General features: G+C 40.5%; 1 protein-coding gene across 5 annotated transcripts in view; it reads right to left on the bottom strand.

Annotated features, from left to right (window-relative positions):
• KDM4C (lysine demethylase 4C) overlaps nt 1–12,885 on the bottom strand; it is a 298,051-nt gene that overhangs the window by 260,487 nt on the left and 24,679 nt on the right. For all 5 annotated transcript variants that reach the window (XM_055698674.1, XM_055698675.1, XM_055698676.1 and 2 more), the window contains exon 4: nt 11,286–11,400. In XM_055698674.1, the coding sequence (XP_055554649.1) occupies nt 11,286–11,400 (115 nt within the window). The remainder of the gene's footprint in view (nt 1–11,285; nt 11,401–12,885) is intronic.

The following is a 12,885-nucleotide window of genomic DNA, read 5'->3' as shown; positions in this document are numbered from 1 at the left end:
AACAGTTGGGCAGGTGGTGAAGAAAGAATACAGGTTAAAGCAAGAAGTACTGAATGTTTAATAATCTCAGGTTTCATTTCCTTGGGTTTTAAGACTTTATGTCGAACATGTTATGTATGCAGCCACTAGAATTGATATACAAGATGGTAACTTCTGTATGAAGTTCAACCTTCTCATTGAACAAGCGTTTAACTGCCTGCTATCACTAGTTCACTTAAGTGAGAAAAGCTATCTGTAAGTTATCTGGGACTTTTATAAAGGAGTAAAGGAGGCTTCATTGCATTTTTGTTCTTTTTTTAAATGGAAGCTTTGGCTTTGATGCATTTGTGTTACATATAAGGCACCTGAAATATAAAATTAAAATATAACATAATGATGCTGATCATTAATCAGAGAATAAAAACTTAAACACCAATAAGGACTCACAATATAAGATGCTAGTAAAATTTGCACCTTTCAATCTAAAAATCATATTCATCAGCGAGGTAGCAGAGTTATAAAATACAAAATTTGTTTGAAGAAACATTTTTAACTATTCCTCAAGTTAACTTACAGATTCTATTTTTTTTTAAATCACACAAAATTTATCTTTGTTCACAAATTATGCAGTCAATTTGGAGAAACAAATAAATACAGCGAAGTAAGAGCAATGGCTCAACAATGTAGGCACAGACACACATACAGGGTTAGAAGACAATAATAAACACACCAGATAAAAATTAACTGTTAATGTAGGCAGTATACCCTTTCTGACACTGGCCAAATGCAGACAAGAAACAGTGTAAGCAAAGAAGTTAGTTCCCCAGAATACCTCTCCAGCCTGCAGCAATTTGTAGATTGGAAGTTTCTCCAGAGGTGTTATCCTTCTATTTGTAAAATGCCCATGTGGGGCTGTTAAATTTATTTATCCAGTCACCTTCTTTAATCAAGTGAAATTTTAGCAACCATAACATCCTGTAATCTTATTCTTGTCGTACTAAGAATTACTTAAGAGAATAAATCATCCTTTCTTTTCTTTTTTTTAACACCACATCTCGTCTTTTCACATGCTGTTAAGTCAAGTCATAACTAGTCACCAAGCAATCTACTACTGGTTTGTCCCTAAAACAAAAGCAAATCTTCCCACGGAACACAATCCTAGGAGAGAAAGCTTGCTTCAAAATATCAAATGTACCAAATAAACAATCCACAACCTCTACACTCAAGACATAAGACCTACTGCCACTTCCTGAAGACTATTTTGGACAAGTAGCCTTAGCTCAGAAGGAAATGTTCACTGATATAGGCTGGAAGGGTAAAATCACACCAATTCATTTTAACTCTTCCTACATTTCTTGAACTTAAACAAAGGTAATAAATCAGCTTTATATTTATGCCTAGCTTGTTACAAGTAATTATTACAAATTATTATTAAAACTGTTACTTTTCCTCACAGACATCTTTTCTAATACTCCGTAACATTCTTAAATGCTTACATGAATTTTTAAGTAAAATATAGATTCTAAATTTTCCAATAGTTATATACTTGTTTCTTAACTTTACAACAGCAATGCCCACTAAAAAGATCACAGGAGCTATAAAAGAGGAGTTTAATGGGCTAATAGATTACAACGCTTCTCAAAATTGAAGTATATTTTAGCAGGCTATGCAGTATTTAACAACCACTACTAGAAGACCAGTACACGTATTACATGACCATGAGGTGTAGCTGGTAGTTTTTTACAAATACAAAAATACATTTAGACACTATAATGTTAGGAAAATACCAAATATTTATTCTGCTCAGGATATCACAATAATATCAGAATATAGTAATAATCTCAAGGGATCATGTAAAGAAAGTATTTCTGATTTATCCACATTTTTGATGGCAATTTTTTTTAAGAACACCTGTCATCTCTGACAGTTACCACACAATCCAACATTAGGAAAAAAAATGGAAAACAACTTATTTTTCTTTCTTTACTATACCAAAGAAACACAGGCTTGAAATATCTTACCATCTATGGTCACTGTTAAGCACAATAGACTTACCTTTTATTTCTTCAGAGAAATACTGTAAGGTACATAGCAGTTTACACAGAAGACCACTATTCCAATCTGTCACTAATTTTGTAGATGATCCAAGCTTACAGTAAATTACTACCACGAGATCTTACGACTTTTAACAGCCTTTAAACCAGATTTTAATACAATGTGGAGATAAAATGGGACACCTCACAAGCAGCTCTCAAATACCTCAGTGCTTGCAAAGTTTAGAAGGAGCTGATCCATTCTTTTCTCAAGACACAAAGAAAAATGTACCTTTCAATATATTGGTAAAAAGTGAAGCTTAACATTTTAAGCAGTGACCTCTTTGCTGATAAGAATAAAATTGGCTCCAAATGAAATTATTTTTTATTCATTTCCTTTTTTAAAGTTCTTACAACAGTGAGGATACTATCCTTTGCACTTTAACAGAGTAGCCAACAGTGTGATGTATTCTATTTTTATGAACATGATTTCTGTATGCAAATGTTAACGCACACACCTATTTTCAGTGTTTAATTTTTTCTGTGATTATCTCATGGATTCATTTGAATATTAACCTGGCAAACAAGACATCTGTTCTACAATTAGGATTAAAAAGCCCCTCTGACTTACTCAACAATTCAACTCAATAAACAACTCAAGTAACAATTCAAACAATAAAGAGTAAAAAAATCTAATTAAGGGACACAGTGAAAAGGAATAGGAGAAACATACAGAAAAATTCATGCTTGGTCACCCCACTCCTCTCTGCACACACCCGTTCACTCACACAAACGAATATAATAAAAAAGCTGCCAGGTTTTTATTGCATCATCAAAGTGCATAAAATACAGACAGAAAAACACTATAAACAGAATCTCTGCACCATAAACAAATAGATTAGGAAATAAAAACAGTCTCCCTCATTGATCTGGGGGGGGGGGAGGGGTGTTCAGACACAACCACTCCTTTGCAGTACCCTTTTGAAGGGTGGGAAAAACACAGAAGCAAGTAGAGACTCTGAAAATGCATGCTAGAACTGAAAATTAAGTGAAGGAACGCTTACATTGATCTCAACTATAAGGAGGTCATACAGAAAGGACATCTCTCACATCATCGTAGAACCACTGAGGTTGGAAAAGACCCTTAAGAGCATCTAGTCCAACAGTAAACCTAACACTGCCAAGTCCACCACTAAACCATGTTCTCAGATGCCACATCTACATGTCTTTTAAATATCTCCAGTGGTGGTGATTCCACCACCTCCCTGAGCAGCCTGTTCCAATGCGTGAGAACCCTTTCAGTGAAAAAAAATCTTCCTAACATCCAGTTTAAACCTCCCCTGACACAACTTGAGGCCATTTCCTCTTGTCCTCTCCCTTGTTACCTGGGAGAAGAGACTGACACCAACACTTCCTTTCAGGTAGCAGTAGACAGTGACAAGGTCATTCCTCAGCCTCCTTTTCTCCAGGCTAAACAGCCCCGGTTCTCTCAGCCACTCCTCATTAAGCCTTGTGCTCCAGACCCTTCCCCAGCCCCTTGCCCTTCCCTGGACACGCTGCAGCCCCTCTACGTCCCTCCTGCAGTGAGGGGCCCAAACCTGAACACAGGGTTCGAGGTGCGGCCTCACCAGTGCCCAGTGCAGGGGGACAGTCCCTTCCCTTGCCCTGCTGGCCACACTGCTCCTGACACAAGCCAGGGTGCTGCTGGCCTCCCTGGCCACCTGGGCACACTGCTGGCTCATGCCCAGCCGGCTGCCGACCAGCACCCCCAGGCCCTTTCCCACCAGGCCCTTTCCAGCTGCTCTGCCCCAGCCTGTAGCACTGTGTGGGGCTGGTGTGACCCAGGTGCAGGACCCGGCACGGAGCCTTCTTGAACCTCATCCAGCTGGCCTCGGCCCATCGGTCCGGCATGTCCAGACCCCTCTGCAGAGCCTTCCTACCATCAAGCAGATCAACACTTCCACCCAACTTGGTGTCATCTGCAAACTTACTGAGGGTGCACTGGATCCCCTCATCCAGATCGTTGATAAAGATACTAAACAGGACTGGCCCAGCACTGAGTCCTGGGGAACACCACTTGTGACCAGTCACCAGCTGGATGTGACTCCATTCACCACCACTCTTCGGGCTCAGCCATCCAGCCAGTTTTTAACCCAGTGCAGAGTGCACCCGTCCAAGCCATGAGCAGCCAGCTTCTCCAGGGGAATGTTGTGGGAAATGGTGTCAAAGTCTTTAATAAATTTTAGGTAGACAACACCCACAGCCTCTCACTCATTCACTAAGCAGGTCACACAACCATGTGCTAAAACACACAGAACTTTCTACATTTTTAAAGGTTATCATTCCACATCCCCTCACTAAGGTTCCCAGTAACGTCTTGTACATCTTTGTGGTGGGCTGACCTTGGCTGGATGCCAGGTGCCCATCAAAGCTGCTCTATCACTCCCCTCCTCAGCTGGATAGCTGAGAGGAAATGTAATAAAAGCTGGTCAAGATATGTAATAAGTAAATGTAATAACATATGGGTCAAGATCACTCAGCAATTACCATTTAGGGCAAAACAGACTCGACCTGGGAAAACTGAATGTATTATCATTCAAATCAGAGTAGGATAATGAGAAATAAAAAAACAAATCTTAAAACACTTTCCCCTCCACCTCTCCCTTCTTCCCAGGCTTAACTTTACTCCCAAGTTCTCTACCACCTCCCCTGCAGCAGCACAGAGGGACAGGGAATGGGGGTTGTGGTCAGCCCATCCCATGTTGCCTCTGTCACTCATTCCACCTGAGGGGGAGGGCTCCTGACACTCACCCCCTGCAGCAGGGTGGGGTCTCTCCTACAGGAGAGAGTTCTCCATGAACTTCAACAGGAGTCCTTCCCACAGTTCTTCATTAACTGCTCCAGCAGTGGGTCCCTTCCACGGAGTACTGTCCTTCAGGAACAGACCGCTCCAGTGTGAGTCCCCCATGGAGTCACAAGTCCCACCAGCAAACCTGCTCCAGCATGGGCTCCTCTCTCCATGGGGTCACAGGTCCTGCCAGGAGCCTGCTCCAATGCAGGCTTCCCACGATGTCACAGCCTTCTTCAGGTGCATCCATTTCCTCTGGCGTGGGGTCCTCCATGGGCTGCAGGTGGAGATCTGCCACACCGTGGTCATCCATGAGCTGTAGAGGCACAGCCTGCCTCACCATGGTCTTCAAGAGCTGCAGGGGAATCTCTGCTCGGGCACCTGGAGCACCTCCTGGCCCCCCTTCTTTGCTCACCTTGGCATCTGCAGAGCTGTTGCTCTCAGATATCCGCACGCCTCTCCAGTTGCTGCTTCTGCTGTGCAGCAGGGCTTTTTTCCCCATCTTAAACATGTTATCACAGAGGCACTACCACGTTCACTGATGGGCTCGGCTCTGGCCAGCAGCGAGTCCATCCTGAAGCCAGCTGGCATGGGCTCTGTCAGACACAGGGGAAGCTCCTAGCAGCTTCTCACAGAAGCCACCTCTGTAGCTCTCCTGCTACCATAACCTTGCCAAACCCCGTGCAATACTGTAAAGGATGGCATACAAGAACTATACCTACAGTAGTCTGCAACAGACAATCTGTAGGACTATCTCAGCAAGGATGGAGAAACTTAACAGTCTCTCTGGGCCACCTGTGTCAGGGTTCAGTCACCCTCACAGTGAAAAAGTGTTTCCTCATGTTCAAGAGGAACCTCCTGCATTTCAGTTTGTGCCCATTACCTCTGGTCCTGTCTCTGAGCACCGCTGATAAAAGCCTGGCTCCATCCTCTTTGCAACCTCCCTGCAAGTTTGCATACATTGATAAGGTCCCCCTGAGCCTTCTCTTCCTTAGGCTGAACAGTTCCAGCCCTCTCAGCCTTCCCTCATATGAGAGATGTTCCAGTCCTTTCAATATCTTACTGGCCCTTCTCTGGGCTCTCTCCAGTAGCTCTGTAACTGGGGAGAGATGAGGAACTCAGAACTATGCACAGCACTCCAGGTCTGGACTCAACAGTGCTGATTACAAGGGAAATGCACCTCCTCTGACCTGCTGGCAGCATTCCTTCTAATGCAGCCCAGGACACCAACAGCCACCTTTGCTGTATTGGCATACTGCTGGCTCGTGTTCAACTTGCCATCTCCCAGGGTCCCCAAGGGCCTTTCCTGGAAAAAGTCTTTCCAGCCTTCAGACCCGGCACATACCCCATATACCTGGGGATTTTCCTCCCCAGGTGCAGGACTTTGCAACTCCCCTTGCTGAGCTTCATGAAGTTCCTGTCAGCCCATTTCTCCAGCATATCAAGGTCCCTCTGGATGGCAGCATGACCTGCTGGCATATCAGCCGATCCTCCCAGTTTTGCACTGTCTGCAAATTCTGCCCCACCCACATCATTAATAAGGAAGTTAAACAAGACTGGACCCAGTATTGATCCCTGAAGTACACTTACAGAAGTCCTTCCTGTTGCCTTCATCACCTCTCAGATTCATTTCCAGGTAGGCTTTGACATTCCCAATTGTATTTACACATACGTGGACAGTGTCTCTATATTCCTCCTAGGTTACACGTCCCTGCCTCTACCTCCTGCGTATTTCCAGTTTATGCTTGAGTTCTGTCAGAAGCTCCTTGCTCATCCATGCAGATCCCTGGCATTTTTGCCTCACTTCCTGCTCACTAGGATGGACCACTCTTGAACTTCCAGGAGGCAAGTACTAACCAGCTTTCCTGGGCCCTTCTTCCCTCCAGGGCCTTATGCCACAGGACTCTTCCAAGCAGATAAGAGACCAAAGTCTGCTCTCTTGAAATCCAGGGTTGTGGTCCTGCTTTCTCTCTTGACACCGCCTCTTCAGATTGTGAACCCCACTATCTCATGGTCACTGCAGCCAAGACTGCCTTGAACCTTCACATCCACAAATCCTTGTTTTTAAGTACGAGGTCCAGCAGACAAATTTGGTCAGAAAATGTCGCTGATGCTCTCCAGACAATCTTGGGATTGCTTATGCCTGCTGCTTTCCTGCAGCTTTAGGTTAAGCTACAACTCAGATGCCATCCCTAACTCACTTCATGGTCAAATCCAAACTCTACATATAACGTGAAGGTGCTGCTTTAAAATTAAGTTAGCTGCACTGTCAAAAGGATACAGCACGAAACTTGAGCATATCTGTTGCTAGAGTTAATATTACATGATATACCTACAATTTAGCAAAAATAACTGCCTACAAACTCCACTGAATCACTCACTCTTGTACTATTAATCAAATATGCTCCTCACTGCTTAGACATGGGAGAATGCAGGCATTAAGAATTGTCTTATCAGGAGAAATAAAACTAAGAGAAGGAAAAGGGAAGTGACATCTTCAAGTCATGAGCTGAAAAAAGTGGAGAGACAGGCAAGACAGTATTTACATGTACTTCTTCTAAACCTTGGCTTTACTGAATAGCAGATGCCATTGACAGCACTGAAGTTAGATGTGTTTTATGACTCATTAAAAACATCAAATCAGTCACTTTTCTTTGCAACTTCTTTTGAAACCGGGAAGATTTTTTTCCCCTCTAGTTGCTAGATCAGTCCACGTAGGGGTTTCATATGTCTTCCCCATCTGTCCATACAAATACAATTTCAAATTAATTAAAAAAAAAAAAAAACAAACAAAAAAACCCACAAACCAAACAAGCCCACCAGGAAATGGAAAAAGTTACTTTGAGTTCTTTGTATCTCATACAACAAGGAAACAATTTTTGCCCTCAGTGATAGCTGGTTTGATTTAAACAACAGCTGGGAGTGGCAATGGAAGTGGAAGGCCTAAGGGTAATTCACCAGAACTGTAACTGCAGTTGCAGAGAAACAGTAAACGAATCACACTCTTTAATTTATACACAGGTACAATTGCCAGACAAGTTAATAAAGTTATGGTATCAGAAACAAAAACTGTCTTCTTTCCCCTTCCTGACAAGAACAGTAACTTTTAGCAACTGTTTCACGGGCTAGTCATTCACAGTCTAAACTGGCTCACACTGGCATTACATTGATGGTAACTCACAAGGAAAAGACAGCTCTCTTGAAATAATACAATAAAAAATAAATAATCACTTCTCAATTAAACTTCCTAAGCAATCATAACTCTTAGGTTATGGTTCATAATAATTCATGGATCAGTCTAACAGCTGCAGCTAGTGAGACTAGTGCTTTATTATTGACATTATAAGCTCTTTCAGGAATATTAATTTTCACTCAAGTCCAGATGACCTTATAGCAAAAGACAGAACCTTGAATATTTCTTTAATAACATTTATAATCTTAACATAAATAATGATCCTTACAATCTGTTCCTTAGTGCAGTGCTTTTTGTTGAGTCATCTACATTGTCACTGTCCTGCAAAGCACTGTAATTGAAGTAACAGCAGTTAAAATGCCTAGAACACAAAATAATATTTCAAGCCAACATTCAAATATCTTACATTTATTTTCTATAAAGGCCTATACAGTCTACAGAGCACTTGTTCTCATTGGTTTTTTCCTTATTCATAAAGATTTAATCTGTGTTCAAAACTGTCAAATAACCATTAAATACACTATAAATACACAACAGAGATTCTGGAATAATTCAAATATCACAAAGGTAAACTTTGAATCACTGGTAGTATTTGTCAAATTTCAAAGCACGCATTTATAGCTTTAGCTTTGGTCCTGGATTTCTGTTTGTTTGTTTGCTGTTCCATGTAACACAAGCTTTGTAACTTTGCCCCATCTTCAAAACCCCTCAGAATTTGTCATCCTCTGACCTAAGAAAAGCAAAAAATACTACAAGTTCTATGATCTTGCTGGCACAATGCCAGCAAAGTGCTGAATACCCCAGATAACAATATTGTTTCTTAAATAATCTAAATAGTAAAAATTAAGGCTTCAGATACAGTTGTCTCAGTGTAAAACTGAACATCACCATGTGGAAAAGAAAATGTAATCAGTAAACTTTTAAACTAAGGAATAAGGACTTGCAGCACAGCAGCATTTCTAATTTTGATGGCCCAAGTATATGTACACATCACACTCACTAAGTTCCTGTTTTTCTGCCTGGAATTCTGCCAGGTATTTACCCTTCTGTATTAAATACAACACCTATAACACAGGTTGCTACAAAGTGCATTTTGTAAAAAGTAAGCATTCGGTTTTGTTTATCGCAAATAGGCTGTAATGACAAATTAATCCCACCATCCCCTTTGTTTTATGATGCCCAAAACGTCAGCTACTTGTACTCCTCTCCTTTCCCCAAACAGCGACAAACCTGAAACAAACTGAATGAAGACATAAGAACAACCTCTAATTCTAAACAGAATCAAAAAGATCCTTTCTTAGCACTTCAAGCACAAGACATGAAAAAACAGTTGTGCAAGTACACCATCTGCTGGCAAAAAATTAACTTCGGCAAAAATACTGTAAAAGAAAAGGTTTTAATCTGGCATCCCTAACTTTCTCACCAACAGTTTGGTACCAGGGGTTTTTCCTTCTTTTCTTCTAAAAGCCACTTGGTGCGGGTTTTCAAGTGACATGGTTGTCATATTAACTACTCAGTCTGTTCACACTCTTTCCTGTATCTATTCCTTTCTACAACGTGTTTCCCTTTGTTATTTATTTTAAAGTAATACCCACTTAATCATAGCCATTAAGGTTTTTTTATTCTACCTATCACTGTTTTCTTCTCCGCTCCCTGCAACTTTCAGTGCTTCCTTTGTCTCTTCTTCCTATGCACCTAACATCTGAGTTAGGATTTCTGAATGCTGCTCTTCTCACTTCACCCTTCACTTTATTGACCTCCCTTCCTCAGTTTCCCAATCTAATGACAGTGCAGTTCCATGAAAAGGAAATTTCTGACCTTCACTTTGACCACTCAGCACTTCAGAACTGGGTATTACTGCAGTCCCTTTTCTTTGGAAATGTTGCTCAAGAAACAGTAACCTTAAGATACTAAAGACCAAAGAAAACAATTAAAACAAAGCATACATTTGTAACAGGCTACGCCAGAAGGCATTATCTGCTAACATTAAAGAGAAAAAAGTATCAGGGAAGAAAAAGGGTGAGCCTCTATTTCTTGAAAGAAACTGCTTTCCTGTGCCCCATTTTGGTCTCTACAAACAACAGCCATCTAGAATGTCTCTTCACCAAAACACCCCAAATCAGAACCTTCAGTTATTTTCTAAATCATTTTTATACAGCTATTTGGACACACAATAGAATTCAGACTTGCTGCTTTTTCTAAACAATAGACCATTGGACATTTATAGCTATCTTTCAAAGATCACATAACCTAGTGCAAAAATGGAATTGCCTTAAACCATCTTGGCTAACCATATTTATCTTTGGACAGAGCCTTCAAGTAATTTGTCTTCTGTGAAGAAATATGAAACATTTTAGCAGAGCTTCAGACCATCTGCCACAGGGCAATTCTACTTGTTTGTTTGTTTGCTTGAAAGATTGGAGAAAGCAGTTACACAGAACATGAAGTAACTCAAGAACTCCACACATGAAAAATTCTTCTGGACTAAAGGTTGTCCTCTGTTTTTTAAATCCTCAATATTCTTTTTTAAATGCTAACATTTCTTCTGTTAGTCTCATTACTTAAATAATCCTTTCAAAATCTAGTTCCCATAGCTACTTACATAGCCTAATTTATATCAGTGGATATTCTGTAATTCTTTGGATAGCGACATCTGTGTTAAGAGTCCCTTTTTATCTGTGGAGATCTCTGCAAGTAATCAGCAAAATTCATTTCCTTAGAATGCTTCCATTTAGTCTATTTTAATTCACAGGTACACAGTTATTGTAAGCATATATCCAGGAAACTGCAGGCATTCCAAACACATATAAAGTACAGCTATGAATTTTCTTCAGTGAAAGATAAGAGACAAAGTATTTCATCTTTTAATTTTGAAGGAAAAGTTATTTAAAATATCATTAAATTTACACAAAGGTACACAGATAACACATACTGAAATGTTAATAAACAAATAAATAAGAAGAAATCTCAATGTTCTGGACAGTTCGAAGTGAAGAAAGGGAAGAGTCTTATGATCATGAAGAGTAGCAATATCCTACTGTCTAAGAACAGAACTGTCTGACTCTTGCAGATGTAGTTAACTTCAACCTTGCTTGGAGTCTTTAAAGTGAGTAAAACAAAAATTTAAAAAGAAAGACAGATTCTTAGTCACAAAGCAAGCATGTATCCTCTAAGTACAGTACCCTTTAATAGAGGGCTGGAAGAGATAAACTTCATTAAAAGCTATGCATACTTCATCATAAATGCTCCCACTGATATCTGCTCCATAAATTGGTGCCACAAAAGTCAAGTTCTTCCAGTATTTACGCTCCAGATCTTCATAATCTATGTATCTTGGGGTGCAGTATCTGCAGAGGAAGAGGCAGGCAAAGGTTCAGCGTAGTCTTTCAACAACCACCTTCACAATGGACTATGGTTCTGATCCTGCAAACTGAATTCTAAGGGATCACTTCATTTCAAATTCACTGAAATAGAGGAATTATGAGTTCCCCTGAATTCTTAGTTTCATGATTCACCATTGCATATAAACTCCTACCTGACAGCAACAGTAGCTGGCATCATACACCCACCGACATATTTTCTTCAGTCTCCAGTGGCTAAACAGCACATCTACTGACTGTCCTTAGGCCGAGGCCCTCCCTTGTGTTTCTCTTCCATAAAAAGACACACATCAAAGAGCCACTTAATTGACAAGTATTTGTTACTCTCTTGCCTCACTGCCAGCTCTGCAAAGACGCAGAGGTGGGTCCTGCACAACCCTGTCTCAGAATAACTCAAATGTACTAATCCTGCCAAGCCACAGCTCTGCCAGGCAAAAACAGTTATTTTCTTCTCTTTTTCCTTCCCCAGAAAAACCTTTTGAGAAAAAGTGTAACGTTTCAAACAGTTGATACCAAAAATTCAACCACACAGTGAACAAAAAAATGAAGAGAATTCTTTTACTCCTTTAGTGCAGCACAGAGAACCATGTATACTTATGTATATACTTTACAAAGGTTACTCAAGCCTCACGTAAAATCCTGTGGGAACACAACACAAGCACACTACCATAGAAAACAACCATCAATAGCTTTTGCCTCAGGATCCTTTGCCAGGCCTCTGTTCTCCCACACTCGGGTCTTCAGAAAAGAAAACCTGCTCCCCCATTACTGCAATTCTGAGAAGTAAAGTTTCACATTAGCCCTGCCAACTTACTGCACCTGAATTACTGGAAAGAAAATCCAAACATACAAGAATTAAGCAGACCAGGTACATTTACATCATGTAATAACACCAAACAGAGACAAGCAAGTTAGCAAAATGCATCTTAACGAAAGCATTCTTGTCTCAGCAATGGAGTTGTTTCAATTATTTCTCATTATATGGCTCTAGAAATCAGATTGCATTTCTGCTTGGCACTGAGTGATATCGATATATAAACTCGGTTTCAATAACACCAGTATCTTCATTATGAGATGCTGGTATAGCCATATTTCCCAGAGGTCAAGGTGGAGAAGCACCCTGGTTCAGTGGTGAATTGTCAATGCCTAAATGAATAGAAGAGGCAGTGCATCAGACCGAGCACACACAATCCTTTTAAAGGCAAATATGATTTAATTTAGATGTTCGTGGCCCTTCTCTCTTTCCCATAGGAAATGGGTAACATCACAATATTCAAGAAAACTGTCTTTAACAGAGAAGTCTTCTTCATGAATGAACAGAATTATTTTTACAGAAGAATAGGGGCTCTCAGCTACGTAATAGTTTAAGAAATAGATACTGCATTAAGAGTGTCACAGGACATGACACATATGACACATTTTCTCAAGAGCAGTGATGAACATTTAGAAGGA

Source organism: Falco cherrug, chromosome Z, assembly GCF_023634085.1.
Source record: "Falco cherrug isolate bFalChe1 chromosome Z, bFalChe1.pri, whole genome shotgun sequence".
Classification (NCBI taxonomy): Eukaryota; Metazoa; Chordata; class Aves; order Falconiformes; family Falconidae; genus Falco; species Falco cherrug.
The sequence above is the reverse complement of the archived record's forward strand: the minus strand, read 5'-3'. Positions and strand labels throughout refer to the sequence as shown.